The sequence below is a fragment of the Pleurodeles waltl genome, chromosome 5 (genome assembly GCF_031143425.1).
Source record: "Pleurodeles waltl isolate 20211129_DDA chromosome 5, aPleWal1.hap1.20221129, whole genome shotgun sequence".
Classification (NCBI taxonomy): Eukaryota; Metazoa; Chordata; class Amphibia; order Caudata; family Salamandridae; genus Pleurodeles; species Pleurodeles waltl.
The window spans coordinates 1769188872-1769215912 of NC_090444.1; the positions used below are offsets into that span (position 1 = coordinate 1769188872).

General features: G+C 40.5%; 1 protein-coding gene across 1 annotated transcript in view; it reads right to left on the reverse strand.

Annotated features, from left to right (window-relative positions):
* DNAH14 (dynein axonemal heavy chain 14) overlaps positions 1–27041 on the reverse strand; it is a 923784-nt gene that overhangs the window by 398601 nt on the left and 498142 nt on the right. The window contains exons 52-54 of the mRNA XM_069236199.1: positions 24316–24486; positions 13993–14166; positions 5200–5286 (exon numbers count right to left, since the gene is read on the reverse strand). Of these exons, the coding sequence (XP_069092300.1) occupies positions 5200–5286; positions 13993–14166; positions 24316–24486 (432 nt within the window). The remainder of the gene's footprint in view (positions 1–5199; positions 5287–13992; positions 14167–24315; positions 24487–27041) is intronic.

Here is a 27041-nt window from a genome sequence, read left to right on the forward strand (position 1 = left end):
TACAACTCTCTGCGTGTTCAGCTCTCAACTCAAAGACATAATAGGCCTTTCATTTTGAACTCAAAACCTATGCTTTCTTTAAAAAAATAAGTTGTCTTGTCATTTTCCTGGTGCAAGACATGTTTCTCTTTGGGAAGCAAGCTCTCACTTGTTATGGATCAAATCTGTTTTTATTTTTCACTGTGATGTCTACACATACATCTGCCAACATCCAGAGATCGGCGGACACAGCTCAAGAATAAAAATAAAAAACCTGATAAAGATGTGTCTGTTCAAACTGGACCAAGTTATTATAGGTTCAATTTAATGAGTAACCCATGTGCCCCTACCAAGGAGCTATAGAGCTCCAATTCAGTCCACCATGAGGCAAAAAACACACAATCTAGGCCTCCCACATACCCACAGCTATTTAGGCATGTGAGCTCAATTAATTTATTAGAAAGGAAATACTACAAAGGAGCCCATCTATCTGTGAAATGTCCACCTTGTTTTTCCGTCCCTACAATATCCCACAGTCTATACAACTCAGAAGTTTGGTGGCATAAACATGTAATTGCCTGTCTCAATGCATGTAATACCATGGCAATTTGCAGTCTTATCAGGGAACACTCTAGGAATGTCTGTTGATAGGAAGGCCCAGAAATGTGTGTGCTGTGACTCTCAGGATTTGTCTGTCCAAAATGGGACAATTGTCATTTAGTACCCCTACCAAGAGTTAGTTTGGGAAAGGGCCAATGAAGATGGGTCAAGGTGCCAGGGCTTCTCAGCCCCTTCAGCAGTCTCCAGACCATTCCACATTCAACGTATGCACTCTGGGTGTAACACCAGTACTGAGCAAAGTTTATGGTAGCCTCATGTCTCACAGCACATCTGGCTATTTAACCTGTTCTCTGATAACTCTGCTATCTCTGATGCATGTCATTTTTTTCATAAATATCTATTTTTCAAATTGAGCCAGTGGTCTACTCGCTAGGAGTTTGATAGACTTGTGAGAGGTCCAATGTCTCACCTGAAGGTGTGGGATCCTCTCTACCCCTGGGAGGTCAGAATCCTGTTTTCACTGTGTTGGAAATGGCCCTTTTACCCCCAAACTTTTTGCCTTTTCCCACCTGTTTTCAGACAAATTTTTGCTGACCTTTAGGATTCTGGGCATGTTACCACTGCTGACCAGTGCTAAACTGCAGGTGCTCTGTACTCTGAACATGGTAACATTGACTTCTCCAAAATTGGCATATGTAATTTACTTGTAAGTGCCTAGTAAAGTGCACTATATGTGCCCAGGGAATGTAAATTAAATGCTACTTGTAGTGGACCAGAGGCCCTGATTGTGCCACCCAATACAGCAGCCCTTCAAACATGTCTCAGGCCTGCCACTGCAGAGCCTGTGTGTGTAGTTGTAAACTACAATTGCGACATGCCAGGCCCAAACCTTCATTTTTATTACAAGTAAGTCACCCCTAAGGTAGGCCCTAGTTATCCCCAAGGGCAGGGTGCAGTGTATATAAAAAGCTGGACTTGTACTTTTAAGTATAACATGTCCAGACACTGAAAAACTCTTTCAATCGTTTTTCACTATTGCAAGGCCTATCTCTCCGATAGGATAACAATGGGGTTACCCGGCCTAAAACATCTTTTAAGTGTAATTTCCAAATGGGAAAAGATAAAATTATGGAATTTGGTGGCCCTGGACTCCAAATTTAAAATCACAACTTATGGTGAAATTGAATTTTAAATTGTAAGTCTGAAAATGCTGCTTTTAGAAAGTTGCCATTTTCTTACTTTAACCATTTTGTGCCTATGCCTATCTTTGAATACACGTCTGGGGTAGATGACAGCTGGGATCTGTGTATTTCCTCTAGACAGTCACACAATGGGAGGGTGCTTAGGTGTGACTTAATGGGCTTCAATGGCCCATTAACTGGCTTGATGGGGAGGCTGTGCCTCTCCTCACACAAAGGGGTGCATACCCCCAGTAGAGAGTCTGGAGCCCGGGAGGGCAGGACAGGAACCTTGTAAACTTTAAAGGAAGGCCTGGAAGTTACTCCCACCTTCCAGAACCAGGACACCAAAGCATAAATACTGGACCCTAACCCCCCACCAAATCGAATCTCTACTGGAAACAAGGACACTCTGTCAGGAAGAAGGCCTGCTGTTCTGCCAGGAGGGACTGCCACTCTGCAACTGCTTTACTGTGTTGATCTGCTGCTGTTGTGTGCTGTGCTGTAGGAGGAACTGCCACTTTGCTGTTTGCTCTGCTGTGTTGGCCTGCTGCTTCTGTCTTGCAGTGAGAGGGACTGAACTTGCTCTCTACAACCTTGAAGCCAAGAGTCTCCAAGGTCTTGCTGGCTAGTCCGCTGTTCTTCTGCAGTCTCAGGGACATCAAAGACGGCTTGCAACTCTCATGGTGCTGCTGGACTTTGCCATGTGTGAGTACTACCCTTGCCTGAGGTACCCCCCTCAAGTCCTGGGCATCAGAAGTGGGTTCTGCAGTGAAAAACGTCAAAAAGCAATGCATAGCCCGAGTGTGGCAGCAATATCAACGCATCAAGCCCTCGCCGTCGAAGCATTGCTCCAACAAAGGTACTGTTCAGAGGACCTGCTTGGGTTCTGTAGCCGGCCACCTCTCTATAACAGTCGTCTGTACTTTGTGACCTCAAGCAACCGTTTGACCAGTATTGACGTTTAAACACTGTTTTCACTCCATCACAACAGTGATGGATATCTGGTCTGGCGAAATCTAACTCCCATAAGAAAAAATGGGGTATAGATTTCGGCAGATGGGATATTGCCTTTGTGACAGAGTAACCCCTCCACCGAAATCTAAATCAGGCCCTTAATCTTAAAAAATTAATATCTCGACTCCTACGGAATGGATTTTTGTCATTTTGGTCTTGTTATACTCAGATAAATATTCTCTATTGTGGAGCCTTTTGTGGTGTCTTTCACTGTGTTACTGCTATTAAGTGTTCAACAAATACTTTACACATTGTCTCTTACGTTAAGCCTCACTGCTCTGTGCAAAGCTACCAGGGGGTGAGCAAAGGTTAATTTAGGGTGTGTATCTGACTTACCATGACTAGGATTGTGGTCCCTACTTGGACAGGTAAAAATCCAAATTCTAACAAACTGGACAACAGAACTATGATATTCTGATTGAACAGACAGCAGACTTTCTTGCAGCAATTCATTTGCATTTATTGAACACCTACCTACTAAGAGGTGGTGTGAAGTTTGGATTGCCCAGTGTGACCTGAAGTAGACATTGTCCCATTTCTACCCCGGCACCCTGGAGTCCACATGCTGCACTAAGAAGAAATCTAACCTGGTGCAGGTGTGCTGGGCAGTGGAGTAGTAAGTGTAGTTTGGTGTTGGGGTGTTTGCTCTCCAAATAGCCATCAGCCCTAACTCCATAAGCCATGCCTGCCCTCTGTGGTTAGCGCCCCACGCTGTCCCACACAATGGGCTGATCTATCCATGAATGCCATACCCATCCACCAACTTAACTGTGCCCAGCTCTCAGTTTTAGTACAGATGTCCCAAAACCTTTACTAAATAGCTTTAATGCATGTTTCTCTCTGTGAAGAAGTTCTTATTAACAGACTAGATTGTGCTACATTCAGCTTTAGCTGTTTGTCAACAGAAAATAACAATACAGAAAGGGGCATTATGGTCAGTACAATTTAACCATTGGTTGCTTTGCTTCAGACCCATTGAGCAATTGCTCGTTTTAAGGGTTGTTAACCTCTAGGATCGGCCCATGGCATTTTGTAAATGTGCATGTTTTGAGCCATGACATTTTGCATTGGTGATGAGCAGCTAATGAACCGTGGCAGCAGCTCCCCAGGAAGGGCTGCTGGAAGGTGGCTCCTACGGTGTGCCACTCCACCTCCTCCTCATGCATGTGTTTGGGGCAGTGTTCTGGTTCATACCACTGCACCAAGGGTCTGGTGCACTACCATGAGTGAAGACTAGAGACACATAGGATAAAGATTATAAGGCTCATCAATAGACTGGGCTATCCACTCCCCTAAGTGATGTGATGACATGTGAATGTAATGATGTGACAATCTTAGACAAGGCCATTTCCCCTACAATGTAACATTTTTCTCCATCCGGGCAGACAACAATACACTCATAATGCCAGCCACACAACTGGAAGGCACAGTGTACCACCACATCTCCCATTCACTGCCTATAGCTGCGCTGCCACAATTTCTCATAAAGCATATGTGTACCTACAATCAATGGCATAATAATACATTCACCTTTTTCTCTATGTAATGCAATGGCTTTAATCTTTGACATATTAAATATTTTGTAAAAAGTGATGTTATCTTTTTTATTGCATTCTGGTTGCCTTCTCTGGAGTCACTCTGATACTGAAGTGACCTGTTATTCGGTTGAATATGCCTTGTGTAAGGGGTATGAAGCACTACAGGAATAGTGCAATGCAATACAATATACAATACCACACAACTACAGTATATAGGGCAATAATATACAACAATAATTGTACTGACCAACAGTGCAAAACACCATTTTAATCAATACTATACACAGCATTAGATTGCCACTAGACTAGCAATTGTGTTCCTATTAATAGGGTAAAGGGTATCAAAATACAACTAAAATAGTGTCACCAATTCTATTTCACTGATGTAAATTCTTTGAAATGTGATAGTTTAAGTTTGTAATACTGCAACATGCTACAAAAATGGTCACATAGTTAATACACAATTTACCTTAGACAATCTCTATACAGATTTTACTGATCCAATAATCAGGTTGTAATATTTCAAAGTCTTGAGGTCAAACATGTCCAGTTAGCTAAAGGTAGTGAGTTCCACAGAACACCACCAAGTTGTGACTGGTTCATCTTTGAAGGTAGGTGTTTGCATCACACACTGTCTTTCATGAGAACTGATTAGCCATGGCACTGTAATGGAATTTGTGGTGAGGGCTGCAAGGTCAGATTTATATATTATGTATGTATTTTGTCAATGATAAAGTCAAATAAAACTTGTGACAACTTCTAATGCAGAATGTCTATTGTTTCCCTAGGTTTCTACCTTGGCATTAGATTTTCAGAACTCGTTTTTTCTGTGTTTCAGAGGGATGCCTTCAGCTGCAGTGCTAAACTTGAGAATCCAATAATGTTATAAATGAGTGTAAACTATTCAATGTAATGGATGCTCTTACCAACATCATATGACCGCCTGGTTGTTTGAAGACTCTTGCTGCACGTGTAATATGTTGCACAGCTTCGTAAAAAAACACATGTGGGGTCTGTAATACAATTATGACAGAGGATTATTCGTTAGGTCTACAAGCATGTGTAGTTCATTTAAGATGATCTGTTCTGAAGGAGACATAAACAGTGAAATACAAAGATCCATTTGCAATCCCTAATATCTAAGGAGCCAATAACTATCACCGGTTTCAGATCTCTTAATGTCCTGGAACCTACCCACTGGACTGCCCTTCTTTCATTTCTAAGACTTGTGGCCAGCTTCCTAGGCTTCAGAATGGCATGCCTCTCTTGCTTGCTTCACTGAACACATAGAGCTAAACTGAGAAGCTCTATATCCACTTCACTAAAAACACAAATCTTCTATCACCTTTTGCATGGTCAAATACCTAAGACCAATCATCTTCCACAGTCAACTCCTTGCATTGCAAGTTAGTACCATGGGCTCCAGTCAACATTATTTGATGTTTTTATCAACATGAAACATCAATCAGACTCTTGCATTTCAAGATCTTAAACTGTGTGCATGCTCTCACTCTTGTGGTGTAGCTGAACCACCTAAGAAGTTATCGGCTAAGCAGGATCCCAGAGAGTCTCCTTCTACCACTCACACCAACAGCTGTGGCAGCACAATCGAAGTTGTGAAGGGCATAAGAGACCATTACATACCAGAAAATAAGTATATTAATTTACAGCTGGACTCATTCAGGCATGGCTTTCCTCAGTGCGAGTTCTCAAAGGAATAAAGCAACATGTGATATTCCTCATACTCATGAGACTATCTGCATAGGAAAAGCTGTATCTATTTATTCCATGGGCTTTAGTGTTAAAATTTATTTTGTCAAATACTTATATAAAGTACATTTACCATTGAGGTGTTCTGCTGAACTTAGTTCTATTAGACTAAAGACAAGCAAACACAAGTATGTGTGCCTCTGATCAAATATGGAACCTGATTTTCAAAGTTCACGATACAGAAAGTCATAAATTTAAGTACCATGACTGCATAAAAATATCAATACAGAAATTAATTTCACCTTGCGCACAAAATGCATACAATTATTGCTTTTGTGCTGAACGCCATGAAAAATCTACTATGAATAAAGATTCAGAATATGGTAACATTCTTTCAACTGAGTTTTAACTGTTCAAAACAGTGGCTCATACTATACATTTTTAAGGTTTCTTTTGTGGCTTCAAATAGTAAAGGACATTTGCAATATATTACAAAGATAATTATGCTACTGTTCACCAGTCACTGATGATAGTACTCCTGCCTCCTGGTAAATCTGATGTTCAGGGAGGCGTGCTTATCCAGAGGCAGCCTCCTAATTGAAGTAGTTATACAGAAAATGACCAAAATCCAGCTGTCAATGTTCAATTAACATTTGAAAGTTTAGTCTTGCGACAAACGAAAGAGAGTCTTGATGTTGTAAAAAAAAAAGGTTAGACCTCCTATAGAAAAGATACACAAAATATGTTATATGTTCAGGTTTTGAACTGAGTAATAAAAAAAAGTCCATGTGCGGCTCTATTTGCTTTTCATTTATCTTGGGCACTGAGATTAATGAGACAATGGAATTATTCTCAAGTAGTGCCTACTCTAAAGTTAGAGAAGCTTCTAGGGTCCTTCCCATACAGAGGTGTCTTGAATTTGCGGTCTTTCTGTCCTGGCCCCAGCTTGTCTGGGGGCACAAAAGACTAGAATGAAATCCTTTGAGAGAGTGCTGAGTGACAGCCTTTGTGATGTGCAAGTGTGGTAGGTAAAGGTTCCACCCCTATCAAGTCAGAGATGGCCCATCCTGCCAAATCCTATCCCCCTTTGTCTCATTGTCTGAGAGTAATTCACAAAGACTAACTGCCAGCTACACATAGTCATGTGACCTCGGACACAAATGGATAAGAAAATGGCAACTATCTAAAACTGGCATTTTCAGAATTGTGACTTAAAACCCAACTTTACCATTAAAGAGGGTTTTAAAGCACAATTTGTTAGAGACCCCACTCAGCTTTCCTACCTGCTTCCAACTGAAAGCTATCACTATAAAATGTAACAAGATAACCCAATGTTATCTCACTGGAGAGGTAGGCCTTGCAGTAGTAAAACATGAATTGAAGAATTTTTCATTACCACCAGGACATGTAAAAATTAATAGTGCATGTTAAAAATTTAAAATACATGCAAAATGCCCTTTGGGCTGTTTAGGGTCTACCCTAGGGATGACGTTTATGTATTAAAAAAGAAGGTTTGTGCCTGGGAAAAGGTTTATTTGGCCAAGTCAAAATGGCAACTGCACACACAGGCTGCAATTGCAGGGCTAAGATATGTTTGAAGAGCTACTTAAGTGGATGGCACAATGGGTTCTGCAGGCCCACTAGTAGCATTTAATTTACAGGCCCAGGGTACATGGAGTACCACTTTACTAGGCACTTACAAGTCAATTAAATCTGCCAATTGAGTATAAGCCACTTTCACTATGTTTAAAGGAGCGAGCACAAGCACATTAGCACTGTTTAGCAGTGGTAAAGTGCGCAGTGTCCTAAAGCCAACAAAAACAAATTCAGCAAAAACAGGAGGAATAAGGAATAAGGCAAAATGTTTGGGGGGAGACCACACTAAGGCTGACACGGCTAACAGCTGTCCAGATAGCCTCTACCAATTCTGCTACAGGTTTTGCAAAAGGATGGCTCTCTGGTTTCTCTTGTCACATGCTGCACCTCCAGAGTCAGTTAAAGGACCTCGAGCCAGATGTGCTAATCTATGTTAACAAACCAAGATGTGCAAATTGCACATTGACTGGTTTGCGAATAGAGGTGATCTTTGTGATGTGACCTATGTACAAAGAGATTCCATTGCAAATTGACCGCTCACAAAGGGTCAGAAAAAGGACTTTCTAATTAATATTAATTAATTAAGAAGGTACCAATTTTCAGGGATGGTGGCCTGCAAGTGTCAACAGAACTCAATTTCCATATATGCATTACCAAATGGGAAATATTTTCCTTTATAGGCAGCCCCGGTCCTTTGAAAGGACAGGTACAGCTTTAAAGAAGGTTTTCCCTTTGAGAAGATAGAAGACATTGGGTGAAGCATGCAGTGGTTCCTTTGACCATTGTCTGCTCACCATGAGGCTATCTCATGCCAATTAGATACCACCCTAAATCGGGCGTCAGTATCTGATCAGTGATGTGCAACTGCAATTGCGGTCACAAATCAATGATGCATGTCATTGACTAATTGCAATTAGGAGTAGATGCCCCATTAATGCAACATCCTAATTGTGATTTAGAATGGGTCACAGAAACACTTTTGTTGGGTTAGAAAGGATTTTCTGACTTGCAAAAGATGTTTTGTACATTCCAGAACAAACTCAGTTTTGCAATTGCAGAGTTTAAGATCACTAAAGTGGTTTGTACACTGGGCCCCAATATCCTCTGCTCTCAAGTGCCACATGTGCAAACTGAGTGAAGCTAAGAGGAGGAGCAGCTCTGATATGCAACATAAATTGGATCATGAATTCCATCTAATATGCATTTACTACATCTGATGTGCCTAAGATGGAGTGACAATAATCAGAAGTACTTTGCTTATGTCACTCTTTCAATTTACCATATGACTAAAGGAAATTTGTGTTAATGTATACAGGAGACAATCTGTCACATGATCTGGCTCTAGGCAGTTGACCAATCATAATGGCTCCCTGGTACCACTCTGTGGTCTAATAAGGAGCGCTTGGTGTCCCTGATTGGGAAGTAGACCTATTTATGAGTGGCTTCAACAACCAAATGTCTGCAGAACATGTGACACCACTCTGTCTCTTGTTATGTGGTAGGCCTTGATTATGTAACTATTTTAGACAGTTACTTTCAAATTTGGACATCACCTCTTTGCAAAGTGTGAGAAACTGGGTTGTTGGTTGACTGGGATGTGAGCCCTGGCCAAGCAACATCCACAATTCCTTGCAGGATGGACCCAAAAAGTAACGTAACTAAATTAACCTGGAATTGAAAACATTTTGAAAGAAAAATGTCTGAGAAGGTAGACGTTCCGGATAGCACAGCTTATGGAGTGTCTGAGGAGGGAGCTTTGTCATTGGATGGCCGTGGAGTGGAGCTGCAAGGAAGATTTTTACCTGCGAACTTAGTCACCGAAATGGAAGCTGAAAATCTCCAGCAGGACAAAGCAGAAGGCTGTAGCCGAAGACAGTTCCACAAGGTCGGATACATATTGTCAACTATACCTAGTCATGTCACCTAGGATAAAGGCCGCAGGCACCAAATGGTTAGGACAAAAAATGCTATCTTTCTAAACGTGGTGTTTTCAGAATTGTGACTTAAAATCTAACTTTACCATGAAAGAGGCTTTTAAATTACAAATGACCTAACTTTACTTTCCTACCTGCATTTCACAAGGTTGGATACCACTTTCGCGAAGGACCGCTGAAACAGATTTGTTGCTGTGGAGAAGAATGTAGTAGGAGAAGCCTCAAAGTCAATCCATCCCGTGATGCACCTCTGGTGGATAGAGGAGCAGGTTGGTCTTGATCTCCTCCTGGTTCTCGGAGTACTTTTTCGCCAGGTTTTGTCTAAGTCCTCAAACCACCACAACCAACGGCCCAGGAGCGGATGGACCCCGTTTGTGGGTTTAGGATTCACTCAGACTGGGTCCAGGTGCAGATAGAAGATGGTGGGAACCTGTTATGTCCCTGTGGCTCTGAACAGGGGGCCAGTAAACTAGCCCTGGGAGTCACTTCAGGTAGTCATTACTGCAGGTGTAGATTCAGGACTTAACAGCAGGGCTGGCTTCAGGGCAGGCTACATGCTACAAAGGAGTCCACTTTGCAGGTACCTCAGCAGTCTGGAAAAGTACACAGCAGGTCACAGCAGTAGGCAGTCCTCTGAGAGTCCTTCCGCAAGTCCAGTAGTGAACTGAAGAGGTGGTCTGAGAGTTCTATTTTTATGCCCTGATGCCCTGCTCCTAGAAGGTGGCAGAGGTTTCTGGAAAAGGTATTTGAAGTTCATGGTGTACCTGACTCCCCTGTCCTAGCTCCAAGCTGGTTGCAGTGACAATACAAGGTTAAGCCTTTTGTGTGGAGACAGACCACAGCTTAATCAGGTGTAAGTGGTGTTGTGCTCAGCTCAGCCCTCATTCTGGAAGTTGATGGCCTATTGAGGCACACCCGGTCCTTCTATTGTCTGGCTATCTGGGAGGAATCACAAAGTTAAACTGTCAGCTACACCCAGTCATGTGACCCAAGACCGGCTGCAGGCACAAAGAATAAGGGCAGGAAAATGCCAACTTTCTAAGAGTGGCATTTTTAAAATTGTAATGAAAAATCTGACCTTTCCATTAAAGAGGATTTTTCATTACAATTTCACAGCTACCAAACATTACATATTTACCTCCTCTCATTTAGGAATTACAGCTTATTAAATGTAATAAGGAATCCCCAATGTTATCCTATTGGAGGGGTAGGCCTCTTTGTAGTGAAAAACGAATTTGGAAGTTTTTCACTACTATAACATGTAAAACTAAAAAGTACATGGCCTGCGTTTTAATTACACAGCACCCTGCCCTATGGCTTACCTTAGGGTGACATATAGTAAAAGGGGAGTTTAAGGCTTGGCAAAGGGGTTTAAATGTCAAGTCAACATGGCTGTGTGACACTGCATTCAGGATGCAATGACAAGCCTTGGACAAGTTTTAAAGTGCTACTTAGGTGGGTGGCTCAATATGTGCTGCATGCCCACTGGTAACATTTAATCCACAGGCCCTCGGTATATGGTATACTGCTCTACAAGGGACTTACAAGTAAGTTAAATATGCCCATTAGGTATAAGCAAATATTTTAACCATGTGTTAGGGAGCGAGCGCAAACACAGCACAGGTTAGCAGTGGTAAAGTGCACAAAGTCCTGAGGCCAACAAAAACAAATTCAGCAAAAAGTGAAGGGTAAAAGGTCAAATGGTTGGGGTGACCCTGCAGAGAGGGTCAGGTCCAATATAAAGGGATTAAGACCAGATACTTATGAACTGATATTACAAATTGAGGCTTATTGTCTCTCTTGACAATGAACTCCTGGCAGGTCTTGCACAAGAATCTGTAAAGGTAGCCTGATAGCTCTCATCAGCTCATTGTAAGAACACTTTCCTGCACAGGCCACTGACCTCTTACTCAAAAGCTTTGTACCCAGACCCTGACTGGAGGACTTTGACTAAAATAGCTTGTCTCTTTAAAAGCCCACTTGAATCTACCAGTTCAGAGGTCTACTATGTAGAAGTTAGAATCTACACCCTGTATCTCTTTTTTGAGACTGTGTCCCTTTAGGGTCCCGATTATGTGGAATGTGTTGTATTAGAGATCATGCTGGTGCATAAAATTCGAAGTAGAGGTTTGAATGTCACAGTGCTGATGATGGCTTGCAATCTCTTGAATGTTGTGCATGTTCTTTGCAACAGTGTGCCACAGTACCTCTCCATCTTTGTGTGGGCTGCTATGCTGACCATGCCTATTCTTGATATTCATGGAACTTCCAAAATGAGTATACTGTACAGCATTATTCGGAAATCACCCCCTCTAATAAAGCACACTATCCTGACTCTCTATCATGCTCGTGCAGATGGTGACTGTTAACAAATGTGTGGTGAACAATGCAAAGCAAGCAGATGCAATAGGAAATAACCTTGAATTTGTAATACAAATCAGTGAGGTTTACGAGAGAGTGCACAGAGGAAGTGGGTCTAGAGGATAGGTGTGCATATGAGAAAGAATTACAGCATAGCGATATAGAGGAACGAGGAGTGAATTATAGCCAGAAATAGGGATTGCTGTAGAAGAGGGAGTATGAGAAGGATAGAAATACAATAGATATAGGGGATTGGATGTAGTGAGGTATCCGTGTCTTTCATAAAATAAACTAAAATCCACAGTTTTAGCTCCTGATGGCAACAGATATGTGTAACAAAAGCAATACGCTGTACTCACTCTCTTGCACAGACTGGAAGTATGTCCCTGGTCTATGGCTGAGATGAGAGACAGTTTCCTCTAGAAACCTTATTGCTTCTCAGTTTTCTTGTTTGCAGGTTCAACGGAGAATAGCTCATTCCCAAGATCGCATCCTGGCTCCAGAACTATCCCATGTTTTGGTAAGATGCATTTATTTAGTGAACACATATCAAATATAACTGCAAAAAACTTGTACTTCACCCAGTGAGATGTGAGAAAGCATCTGCTTCTGGGTGTGACTGAAAACAAGCTCAACCCAAAATGCATCACTGTAAACCACAATGTAAGAATGAAAGTAAGGGTAGAGAGATAATGTCTAAGGGGATGATCATGAAAACATTCATCCTGATTGACACACCGTGCCTGAAGTAAAATACCTGCTCTCTCGGTGTCTAGTGAACTTTCTGTTGTTGGTCTTTTCTTTCTTTCTTAAGAGAAAACACGGAGATGCAGCAGCCCTGCATGTCTCACATGTGCAGTGAAGGCAGACAGCATAGCACTGTCTTCTGCTTGCAGTCCTTGTGACAACTGTATGCAGTCCCAGGCACTGGATTAGTAGTTATTGTCTGGATTATTGATGCTCATGAACAATGTGAGGGGGAAAATGTCTCATCAATGGCACACTGAAAATGTATTCTTGTCCCAATTCCAAGGTGGAAATGACTCCCCAAGAAAACATCCTATGCATGTATATGTACGGTATTTCTATAGTGTGAACCTAGCTGAAAGGCAGCGGTGTCGTACCTAGCATCTAAGAAAGTGAGGGGGTAAGCGGAGGCCTGACCTAGCACCAGCACCATGCAACAGAGGAAAGCCAGTTGGACATTGAGAGTCGAGGAGCATTCCAATTTGACATCACTGTTCATCATTATTAAAGAAAAAAGTGGAAAAGTTACTACTAGTTTTTGGTGTGACGTTCCATATGATGACGTAGATTTAAATGGCTTTACAGAGGTCTTTTGAATGTTGAACTATTATAGTCCAAGGAACAAAGATTGGGCTGTGTGTTCTTTCTGTCTTTATTCCTCTGTTTGGGCCACTCATCGTATTGGAAACACCTACTGAAAAACAACAAGGACTACATAATAATTAACTCAAAGATACAGATCCAAATCTATCAGACTGGTATGTCTGTCAAAATATTCCATCCCTTCAACATTCTTATATTTTCAATATGCAGAAAGCCTACCATAACCACCACAGTTATTGTAATTGTGCTGTCCAAAGGTCTGTCACTCGTGTCTTCACTTTAGATCATTGATTGATTCATCCACTGCCGAGCATTTAATCATCCATCCATCCATCCTTCCCAACCCAACTTCCCATTGATCCATCGATCCATTCATCCATCCATCCACCCAGAACCATCCTACTCATTTATTAATTCACCCATCCCGACACCACTCGATGCATTAACCCCCCCATACGCCTTCCATTCATTCATGCAAGGAGGCTGTGTGTCATAGGGCAGAGCTAGAAAAGGAGTTCAGAATTTTCCTTGTCCTATAAAATTTTGAGAATACTAGTGCTAGTAAAATAAAAGTAACTCTAAGCCACCTCGGCAGAAATGAAAATAATCTGGGTGCGAAAGGAGCTGCGCAGAGCCAGAGTCTGTCATAATCCTGGAATGAAAACATTACCTTTTATTTGTTAAGGAATACTATGTGCTTTACCCCTGAGTAGTTTCTGTGTTATACCACTGAACATAGCTAAAATGCCACTTGCACAGGATTCCTACCTCAGCACTTGCAGAGTTCATGGTCATCCTTATGCGATATTCTTCCATTGTGGAAACAAGCTTTTTGTGGTTGGTGACTGGTCGATAGATTCTATTTTCCACCGGTGTGTTCATGTCAAGAAAGTCCACATATATCACTGGGTCCTTCATCAGGGTTTCCTTGGACCATGAAACCTGTTTAACAATAACATGATTATATAGTGAGCTCTCAGTGCAAACTGAACATACTACTAAGAAGTTTCCACATCACACCCACAAGAAGGAGACACTTCTGTTTATCATTCTCAAAAAGAAAACAGGGATGGGTGGAAATCAGTAAATTGGTTGCTTTTCACAGAGGTCGTCCAAGTGACATTGTAGACTGTGGTCTGTTGAGTCGCTTTGAAATCTGGGGGGTATTATATTTACTGCCCATCTATAATTGTATGTAGAGTATGGTCACACAGTGGTCTCCCAATATTAGATGACCCCATGGATCATCTCTGCATGCCAAGACTAATCATGAGAAACCATCCACAATATGATTTTCCTATCCTTGCAACCTTTCTGAGGCTCCTTTCTGCTTCCGGTAAATTATAAACATACCTAGAATTCTGCTCCCTCTCATATTGCCAGTTCAATTTATTTAACATGGTTTAAACAATCAGAGACGGGTCGCTGTCAATAGGAAAGTTGGTTTCTAATTGTCCATATGACATCACAAACTGGAAAAAAATCGTATTCGCAATTTTATGTTGTAAAATGACTCCATGGCAAGATGGACCAGATGCGAAGGGAGGGAGTAAATATGGGGGAGACAAAGTATGACCTCATCTCCATTCTCCTGTATTAATAGTACACCTGCCACCTTGCTAGCCTCTTACACTTCCCCTCTCAAGTTCCTTTTCTCACTTTCTCTAATTCCTTTCAAAGCACCTACCACCCTCACCTAGCTCCCTCAGCTGCCCCCGACTTATATACTGTATGTAAATATTACCTGCCATTTTGGCACTTACAAGTTCTGACACACTAAAAAGGCCATATAGTGAACAAACTATGTATTTTTTTGTCTGAACAATGGTGCGACCACGCTGTGATAAAATGGAAATGAATGGCCCTCGTGATTTATCTCTACCTGATAGGAAATTGGTCACACAAGAGTGGAGAGTCTTAAAAGTTGAGAAGTTGATTAGAGAATTCAATGAATCCACTTTTATTTCTCCTGACCAAACTGAAGAACACTGTGCCCTTTATATCTCTTGGCTTAACAAATCTCCTACTCAGTTAGTGCTGTTAACTAGGTCATCTTCCTCCTTCAACACTAAATCTGCCAGACTGAAAAATTACGTTACGAGTTTAAAACGTAAACACACATGTCCTACTTTTTAGGTAGAATGTGCCCTGCCCTACCCTAGGGGTAACATACAAATTAAAAGGGGAGATTTAGGCCTGGCAGAAGGTTTATTTTGCCAGGTTGGAAATTCCAGTTTAAAACTGCAATACAGGTTCTGTGGCAGGCATGAGACATGTTTGACAGTGCTACTTTAGTGGGGGGCCCACCAGTAGCATTCAATTTACAAGTCTTGGGCACATGCAGTACCATATACCAGGGTCTTACAAATAAATTAAATGCACCAATCAGATGTAAGCAAATTGTAACATGGTTTGTGGAGAGAGCAGAAGCACTTTATCGCTGGTTAGCAGGGAAAAAGTGCTATAGTCATAATGCCAACAAAAATGAGATCAGCCACAGAAGGCGAAAAAGGTGGGGGTGACCCTGTAAAAAGGTCAGGTTCAACAGCAGGCCTCGAAAAATCATAAAAATGTTACTAGACCTGCAGGTCGTGTAGCTTGAATAATGTACTTGACCTAACTGTAATGTACTTGACCCGGAAATGGGTCTCAAATTGTGTGATCCTACGCAAATATTGTATTTTACAGTCGCCTTTTTCTTCATTCTCACATGAGTGCACCTTCAAATATGTGAGTTCAGCATTTCTGCTGTAAAAAAAACCTCTTTTGTTTGATTAAATACACTAAATGTTTGCTCCGTGTATAATAAATCTAGCCCACATATAGGGTACACATGTTCCATGCATGGCTTGCTTTAGTTTACTAATAGCTTTGCCATCAAAGCAGGAGTGTTTCTCAGTTTGTTTAAACACTCACTTTAAATAAATATATTACTAAAGCATGATGTGGTAGCGCACTGTCATTTACAGACAGTACATTTCCAAGAAATGTCCAAAAGCCTTCCCACTAACTTGCAGCTTTACTGACAAAACTATATAGTGTAGTAACAATAATCTGTGAAAACTGGGTTTCAGGAAACATTTATCATTTGCACATCACCAAGTAAAGTGTTCTGACTTTTTTTCATCCTATTAAAATATTTTTTTCATCACGCAGAAGTACAAAATATGGTCTTAAGCAGCTACTGAAATATATTTTGAAATGTTTATAAAGTTGACATACATAAATGTTGTGTGTTAGCAAAAACCTGATACCAAAAGCCTTTCATTTCACATAGGTCAGACAGCTCACCTTACAAAATCCTGGAACTCTGCAGGCACAAGGAAAAAGTATTTGCATTGCAAGAAGACAAACTGATTTTGACCTCTGTCTCTGAACACAGAGCAAATGAGAAAATATTAAGATTTAAAGGCATCTTAATTGCTAATTCAGTTTCTGACTGAACAGAGCACCTCGTCTTGCTTGCCAGAAGGGTTGAGTGGAATCTACAAATAGCTCAATCTCATAAAATAAAACTTGCCATAGGAAGTGGTCGATTAGATTTTTTGAGCACTGATACATCCAGCAATTACCTCTTAATTGAGTCCTTCCCCTCAGGGATACTTCCTCTCCCCACACCTATTCAACATAAATATCATGTCTTTTGCCAGCCTGCTAGTAAAGCAAGGAATAAAGGCATGTACATATCCAAGCAACACTCAATTATCAGTTAGTCTGGATAACAACCAGTCATCTTACAATGAGTTTCAACAGATTATGTGAAATGAACACTGACAGAAATGGGGTACCTGCTGTAAATTGGCTGTAATGGCCTTTGGTTGGTTGCCCATTGGCCTTCTGAGATACGCACAAAGCCTAACCTACTCCACCATCAAGAGTTCTGGTGTGACATTCGATTCTCAATTGTCTTTATCTGCTTAAAAAAAACTTTGGTTGTACCAACTAGTACTTACCATCTGAAAATCTTTCTGAAGCTTCCACCTTTTGTTAGTTATCTATAGTTTGCAAGGATATGGCAGTCAGGGCTTTGATTGGACCATACCTGGATTGTGCAAACTCCCTATAGTTGGAAACTTCCAAAATATTGAATGCAGAAATTTAGCTAAGATACAGAAGTACTTCCTCCATGACCTATCTAGTTGTTGGGAGTTTTAAGACACAGAAGAACAGGTGGTCGAAGTTTCATGTTCTCAGCAGCGAGGCCCTGGAACTTCCTTCCTGTTGGCTTACAATCTGAGACTGCTACTCTCCCCAGTCATTCTATTTTCATTTTAAAGCCTGGCTTTTCCCTCAAGCTTTTGCTAATTAATTTGATAATTAGGGCAATCAATAAGCCTTGCTGTTCAGTTTCCTACTTAGCGACCACTTGCAAAAGTTTTTTTTAAAGATATACATTTAAGTAACATAACATGAAATTACATCCAAATCTTCCTTTTTTTTCCTCTCTCCTCCATATGGTTGTGCGCTCTCTGCTGTTGCTGATTTAGAGAGGTATACAGGTGCCAATCTAGGGTACTGGTGAGAACAGCAGAAATCCACCGAACAGATTTGATACAGACCACTGCTAAGGCAGGTGTCAGTGACACTGCATCAGTGGTGTAATGAAGCGTGAAGCGGTCCCCATGCAAAGTACCTGAAGGGGGCCCCCTCCCCCCTGGACTCAGTTAGGGGCTTGCCACCCGTGCACAGTGTTCTGTTTTTGTGTGTGAGTTGGGGGTGCCCGTACACTGTAGGGGCTGCGGGGGCTTTGTTATGCCACTGCATTGCATCACCGACCATTTCATCTTTCTTCTCAGATCGATGGAGACCTGTGTGAGGCAGTGACAAGCCAGAGAAGCTGCTTTTTCCTTGCACTGGCAACACAGCAGTGAAAAACAGGCTTTGTTTATCCAGTCTGTTCAGTGGAGATAATAATGGTTGCCCTAATAATCAATTAATTACCATATACATGTGATACTTTTGGAGCCTAAATTTTAGTAATTCTTTTAGTGACCCAGACATCAGCAGAAGGTGCTCATGTTTAAAAGCCTAACGTAGAAAGCTGCACTGATAAGTATTTCATGTTTTCATTTGTGCCGGTCACAATTGTGCCCAATGGATTTAATAATGTGCTAAAGAAAAATAAATGATGCCAAAGTGTATTTTAAACACTAGATGTACTGCTATTGTTAAAAAAAATTGAATTTTTAATGTTTAATGTGTGATTTATGAGTTTATATAAATTTACGCAGAAAAATAAATGTACTTCTTTGTCATATTTAACGTGATGCATTAACGCTGTTTTGCAATTTATAATGAAATGTTTTATTCTCTTTGATGACATAATAATAATGTTGACATTATACGTCTGAATATCATGTGCGTTTATTAACAAGTATATAAATGCATTTATATTTCTTGTGTTAGCATAACTAGGCCTGCAGAACCTGTATTTGCATTCATGTTAAAGTGATGAGTCATTGTTCTTTCTAACATGATTTTTTCCATTAGGTTTCGTTTCCATGAGTAGCAATAGTTCTTTGTTTTATTGTGCAAAGACTTTTAGTTTAGTGACCTTGGTTCCGGAACATTGAAGCCTGTGGACTAAACGTGAAATAATTTGTTTCTATCGACATGTGGTTTCAACATGGGAAGAAGACGGGTCCATTGTATACCCTGGGAAAAATTCATAATTTTGCAAATCCAATAAAAACTGTAATTGACTGTTGGATTCAAGCAGAGAGAGGAGATGACTTCAGAGCAAACTTGAGAAAATACTGAACTGTTGCAACTTCAATTCGTGTCTTACCCTGATTGGACATTGCCCCTTTTGCGTGATACTGACCAATCAAGATGCGTTAGGTGTTCTTTAGTATACTTCCTTTGGTTCTTGGCCCTGCTAGACATGCTGTTCTTTGTGAAGTTCTCCCTCTGCCCTCCCTGATGATGCTTCTGTCCAGACTTTGCTGAAGATCTACATGCTTTGCTCGTGAAGAATCCTTGAAGGCTGACCCTAGGAGAGATATATCTCCCTGTTGATGCTATTTCCCTTGACTTTCTTTTTACTAGTATAGAAGCTAGTATGCTGACACTCCCCTATATATTTTTCCAGTTAGTATTCTGTAGCCCGAGAAAGAATCTTTTCCAAATAATTTTTGTCTGCATGTGTTAGCCCGTTCCCACACATGCATGTCCTAATTTGTAAGGTTGTAGGGACAACCTATGTCAAAACCCCGAATTGTGTACTCTGCTAATTTGTCTTGATAAATGCTAACACAGACCGATCTGAGATATATTTCTGTGGCTCAAGTGATTTATTTAATGATAAGTATTCTTCTTCCTGAATGCTTAATAGTGTTGATGCTAATTAGATTCCATTTAATCTGCCGTTTTGGGCAACAAAGGGCATTGATTTATCTTTACAATTTGATTGTGCACACAGTCTATATGACTTTAGCTTTGTGGTTATAAAATAAAGCTTTGAAACTTTTCATTGATTAAAGTTTTCCTTGTATGACCACATGGGCCATGCTGTCTAAACTGTTGGAATTGTGTTAATGTAATGTATTGTTGATGGTTTACTACACTGCTTACTGGATCAAAAGATCTTTCGACTTCATTAAGCGTTTTATTCCTGTGAAGGATGAAAACACGTGCTCACAATACTAAAGTTTCTGATTTGTCAAACATCAATCATTCTGTGTAGAAGCTATGCCTTAGATAATTTGCTATGCGAAAATGTGTATAAAAACCCCTGGTTTTGGAGATGAGCAGAGCACTTCCCCTATTCCGCTAGGAACTCTGTCTGATTTGCTATTGATTTTGCTGTTCATTGATGACTTATTTTGGTGTCAGAATATTTCTTCTGCTTTTATTTCTTCAGGGAATTTAACATTTATCTTGTACTGCTTGATTTTTGAGACCTTATAATAAAACTCTTTATCCCTCTCACCCTCTGGAACTCAGTGTATTGAGTGCCTTCATGACATAGGCTCTCATTTGGAGTTTGGCAGATGGGGTTACTCAGTCACAAACATGAAGAATATCCCATCCATCGTATTGCAAGTCCATTATACCCTATGGATATCATAATACAATGGATGGGATATCTGTCATGTTTGTGATGGAATAACCCATTCGCCAAACTCTAAATTAGGCCCTTATTCTGTTAATTAATAAATTACTGGTGGTATTCTGTTCTCCTTTGCAAGATCAGATCTGGTAAATGGTGATATTTTAAACATTTCAGCCTTGATTATTAGGGTATGGAGTTCCACTCTAAGTAGGAAAAGAGTAGAATTCTGGAGTGCTCATCAGCATGTGCCATGGAGGAGAATTGTCTTGAGAGTGAACCGATGTCTGAGGTTGCTTCCCTAGTTCTTAACTGGGGCTCACCCTGATCTATCGCTAATGTAGCACTAGCAATGAAAAAGGGGCTGCAGAAACAGGTTTAGTCAAGGGTTTCTTATCCTTGAGTCACATGGCCAAGCTAACTCTAACATGTATTCCTGTCTGCACCAAAGAACAAAAGGGTACTTATACTCGTAAGTAACAACATATCAACATTAAAAATACATTTATGTTTCAAATTCTCCTTTTAATACATTAGAAGTTTAATTATGCTGCCACCAACTGCTAAAGTTGCATTGTGGATTATCAAAACAATTGTACCATAAAAAGTGAAGTATGGTTCTCATCACAGAGTTTATAGCCCCATAAGGTCCTAGATTCCAATGAATCAAAAGACAAACATGTTGGGGAAACACTCCGTCATTTGCGACTGGACAATCATGACCTAGTTTGTTGAGATCTCTTACATACAAAATACTGTGAGGCCCTTTTGCTTTTGGAAACCAAGTTATTCTTTGACTAGCATCCTGTATCCCATTCATTTCAGGAAACACTTTTTAGAGCACTTTTGAACAGTGAAGGGTGAAGGGGATCTTTTCTCATAGGTGAGGACTCCATGATTCTGAAAGGAGGTAGCAAAGCTTTATATTAATGTACATACAGAATACCTGACACAGCTACCATGGCTGTACAGGTAGAACTATGCAACTAATTCATGCTGTATTGTCAGTCACAGCATGAATGTCTGGCATGCTGAACGATGTAGCTGAACAGAGAAGAATAGTTTGCAGTCCTCAGAAAGACCATTAGGATGATCTGTGGTCTTGCTTTCCTAGAAATGTGGCCAGGGCATGGCTCCTTCAAAATACAGTTTGTCAAGTACAAGCTCACAATTTAGTTCCAAACTTAAAAATCCCAAAAGGAAACATTTAAGTCAAACATTTATCCCGCATCAGAGAGGTGTAAAAGCATCAAGCAGTGACAAAAATAGATACACTTGAACTGTGAAGGGACTTTGTAGAGAAAATAATTCTGGGACACAATGCTGGTCATCATATATGCCAGCACATGTGATGTGTGTTTTGGGAACTCATGAAGTAGGTACCAGAACAGAAAACCTGCCACGGAACTGCCAGTCTCCAGAGAGCTTGCATACCAGGCACTGTGGTGGCTTACATCAGAGGAACTTGCAACAGAGGCACCAGTAACAAGAGCAGAATTCCTTAAAACAAGATGTCTTAGATTCTGGCTTTGAAAGATTCAAGCTCATTCAGTGCCTCTGAGGCCAAATGGTATATGTGAAATTAAGTCTGGAAGGGGAGAGATGCACCTCGAAGGAAGAGGCAATGGTGCTTGAGAGATATTCATTGTTTTTTTCAGGCCTTCTGGGTCTTTGGTGTGCTTCAATGTTGGCATGTGGAATGGGGATTAGGGGCAAACACAATGGTTGTGCAACTACATTTGTTAAATTTGTCAGAGTGATAGTTATTATATTAATGCTATCCTCAAAAAAGGGCACCTAGACATTAACCATAGATTTCAAGTCACTGTTGTTAGTAACCTTAAAAAGGCAATGTTGTGTTGGGGCATGGGCAATTTGGCTTATACACAGGAGATCATCTGGCACTGGTTTAAGACTTGGAGAACATGTGCTTTGGAAGTATTGCAAAAGACTGCAGGGAGTGGATGTAGAATTCCTTGGCAGAAACATTTAGATGTGGACAAATATTGACATTTTATCAACCAACCTCTTTTGCTTGAGAAAAAGATAATTTTTCTTGCTTGAGGTCCTGGTATGTAACAGATGTGATTATACTATGCTTGCAGAGCCAGGCACATGGAGTGAAATGTGATCACCCTTGGTATGTTGTATTGATCAGCAATCCTAAGTATGACTGACCAAATGGTATAATGGAATTTGGCAATGCTTAATTATATGCTTTTCAGCTATGGGCCTATTGCAGTGATGCTTTTGGAAACATCCTATCATGTATAGGCTTGATAGTGTGACTATAAAATGTGACCAGCGATTTGGACATCAGTTCGATGATGCCACTTAGAATGAGCAGTGTAGAGTAAATGCAACTCCATTGACATCTTTTCCAAGCATCTGAGTAAATGAGATGACTCAGTATTAATGCTTCTCTAACCTAGTGAAGGTATTGCCCGTGCACACTTTAGAATAGTGATGTGATCCTGGCGTCATAGGGTGTTGGCCTCCCTGTTCCAAAGTAACTGATGCCATAATCCATGCTGGTGAAATACTTGATGCAGGCAATACAACTTTCTGCATATTTCGCTTTTAAGCCACTGAATCCCCAGGCCTATTTTGACTCTGAATGCTGGGAGACTTCTAAACAGCTATCCAGTGCATGTGATGTAACTCCAAACACAGTGACAGATTGGCTATTGCAAATTGCCACATTTAACTTTTATGTAGGGTCAGAGTAATATGATGTTTGAATATCTTAAAAATAACTTTACGTCATCTTCATGACCTGCTGCGTCACCTATTAGCGAGTCAACCTTCCACCAACATACCTAGCATCCAAGAACAAGAGTCCCGGAGGCCTCCTGAAGATAGACACAGCATCATTACCAGATGAGTGATCAGGACGTGCGGGAAGAAGACTATATACCAGGCTACCATGGTGTGGAACTCCATCCCATTGAAAGTCTGCTGAGCAAGCGCCCACCTTCATTTCAGATTATAACTCTTCAAGCAAAAACTCATTGCTGGTTAACGTCTTGGTCAAGCAAACTATGTTACCACATTTCCATGATACCGCCACCTCTATTCTCTGGTCCACCCCCGTGCCTAATGTCTGCCACACCAACCATCCCCTCCCTATTCTTCAATCTTTCTCACATGCCCCGGTCTGCCTCCTCCAACCCCTACTACTTGCACTACTGCATGCAGGGCATCCTTACTACCTCAATTCCCAAAACAAAAGAACCCCTTCTGATGTAATATCCAATGCCAATGCAGCTTCCCCTGATGCCACAGAACGATACTTAAGCTACAGACAGACAATTCTACTCCAAAAGAAGTGCGGATGTTCTCTGTATATAATCACCACAATTCCTGTGCTTTGAGTCAGTGTCGGGATGAGTGTTTCACTAGTGGCACTAGGCTGTTCACGGTACATCAGGTCTACAGTTTCTGAGTCCTATATAAAATGTTTTGGAAGAAAATAATTTGTATTCTTCACTTTTCCAGATGTCTTTATTGAAGGAATGTTTAGGTTCACTATGACCCTCTGTAATTTATTATAATACTAATTATAAGCCCAGATATTATAACTTAATGTAACTAACATAAGCCTGAATATTATAATATTCATTATAAGCCCAACTGAGGTATTCTTGAGTTGCAAGTCTTTGACTTCACTACATACAACTTTGTTTTGCATCATTGGTCTGAACAGTGTTTATTTTATTTCCTAACTATATCGGTTGTGTTGTTTATTTACTTTTTCCTCCTCATCACATCTGAAGGGAAGCATGCTGCTCTGCCTGGTACTTTATCAATGGATTATTTTATTAGTGTTTTTGTTGTTATGCTCATTTGCACCATTCTATGTTTTACTTTTGACTCACTGTACCAAAAAAACACTAGGTACTGTTTTCTCTTGCAAGTCGTCACACCTGATATTGTGTCATTTCTAGATATTGTATTATGAATTTTTCAACATCTGTTTGTGATTGCTTTTGTTCATATTGAACATTGATGAGAAACAATTAAATTGCAGGCACATGTACCTTAAAATAGTTGTGCAGCTCATCGGAGAGAAACTGGTAAAACATCTCTCTGTCTGGACCTCCAACCAGCCGATCATGGAAAACCCGGGTGGCTTCATGAAGGAAAAACTGTGCAGTTGACTCCTTGGAGATGATGACAGACTCGCTGGCCTGAAGCAGGCCTTGAAGCACCTATGTGGAGAGGTAATAAGTGGTCAGCAAGTTTCCATGCATTTATGATTTCTAACGACAAATATAAATAAGTTTGTGTTTAGTATACAGGGAAGGCAAAAACTGAAGTGCTTATGATCCATAAAATGTAAAAGTAAACGATGCATACTTGTCAATGGACTACTGAAGTGATGCAAAATTGAGATCACTCTAGAACTTGTAATTACTGACTGTTCTACTGATTTAGAGCAGGGTTTTTAATTTCGGTCTTTGTAACTCCCACTCTACGCATAGTGCACAAATGCCTTATCAGCAAAAGAACATTATCATTTGTAGTCTGATTTTATCTCTTTTTTAAAAATGCTATATGTGATTTGATTTGTATTTGAGTCCTACAGCTCACAATGATAATAATTTTGCAAGAATCAAAGTAAAAACTGCTGGACAGGATCTTGAGGAACAACAACAGTTAGGTGACCAGGAGGGCTCTGAGGGATTAGTAATGGTCGAGTATGAATGTCTATTTATGAAAGTATATATGCATACGTGCATGTGTGAATCTGGGTTCTATGGGCCTGATTAATAAGGCAAGCAGTAAATTCAGAATTGTGATTACTACACATTGGCTTTACAGAGACTGACTAACTAGAGACACAGATATTGAAATAGTTAGTATTCAGTAGGACTGCACTTGTTGTACCACCAAACAATACAATTTAGTTAGGTTTTCAAAATTACTAACAAACATGCAAATATTCTCCAATGAAATTTAGTGTTTTAAATTCTCCCTGTGCATATTTATTGTTGGTATCCTTAAAATCACATTGAAATGTACTATTCAGTAGATAGATGAACATTGCCCTAGTATTCACATTCATCCCCAGTGTACAGAAGGAATAGCATGCAAAATCTGGATCTTTGTTGAGAGGTTGACCAACACTGGCAGACAGAATGGAATGTGTGAGAGTAGTTGCATATACATTCTAAAGATAAATATGTCCGCATGGACTCATTGAACAGCTCCAAAGTCTAGTCTGCCTCTAAATAGTTTTACTTTGTCTAGTAGCATGTCTAGAAGTTGTGACTGCAAATAAGGGGAAACATAGACAAACAGACCAAATACTGCCTCCTCACTGCAGAAGTAGGAAGGCCTCTTGCTAAAAGGGTTAAAAACTGTTAGTCTGAATAAATGATAGGCATTAATGACACTAAATCGTATTATAACATACTGAAGGCATAAGGTCTAGAGCAGAACAGGGTCTTCTCAATGGGGCTACATATGTAGTATAAACATATTCTGACATTTAGGGTAAATTACCAGATCGAGGACATTCTTGAGAGTTGTTTTTTTATCACGCCTAGCTCCTTATCTGCAGTTAACAACTGCCTTTTTAAGACTGTTGTGCACCTCAAACCCTGATCCTCTTTGACTGTATTATGTCTGATCAACTACTTAGGCACTGTTGCTAAAGTCATGATCATGATGTTGAACACTGTGAATGCTATGAAACTATCCTCTATTGCTCTGTAAAGATTCATTGATTTCTTCAGGAACCACCTCTGACAGTAAGAATAACCGGTGGCACTGTAAAGTACCTTGGCTATGTTTTAATATGGATACACCTCCTCTCTGGCTCACTTCCATTCCATTTATGTAGCACTTGAAACAGTGACACATTGTTACAACTACTGCGTGTCTTTATGACGGCCATCTTAGTGTAAAGAGATACTTTGTATCTTCTCCGGCCAGCATGCACATCAGCGTGCAAGGTCAAGCAGCCAGTTTTAAGGTGACCTGTTTCCACTCTCTGAGGAAAGAGCAAAGCCTTTTGATATATTTTTCCCACAAGGGAATAGCTAATTTTTTAGGGATCCAAGTGGGCTCACTGGTCCTTTTTATATTCTTATAATCCTGATTCTGTGTACTCTTCCCTTACCTCATCCAACCTTTGTTCCATGAGGGTTTGGACTTTATGCGCAGGAGGTTTGGTTTTTCTGTGAATGTGACCACTGAACATCCTGTATTACTCTTCCTCACTGACCCTAGGGGAGAAGTGAGGAGTTCTGACTGATTTATGTACTTTTGGGATTTCCAGGCTGAGGACTATATTTAGGTGACGTGTGACGGCTGTAAAGTTGGATAAAAACAAGTTTCTTCATTTGGGGAATGATCTATTATTTGGCAAGTATATTTTGTAGCTAGTATTATTCAAATCATACAGGTGTTTCACAACAGAACTGACAGTTCTTTTTACTCTTGCTTTTAGGCTGATCCATGATGGCCTGCTTAATCCGCATACAGCACCCTATTTCCAAGGAATGAGTGAGTGCTACCTATATTACTATAACCACAACAAGCTTTCTCCCTGTGACATTCCTGGAAGCTCATGAGTGCTCTTTTTTTATTCCATTTTATAGTATACATTTTGCCACTTACAGGGCAGGTTCATATGGTGATTCACAACTTTTCAGGGGTTCGTAAATAGAGTCTATGACATTGCAGATGGCTCATTATGAGTTTAATTTTTTATTTTTGATGCAAGATGTTCGGAATTGTGTTTTTGTCCAGAGGAAGA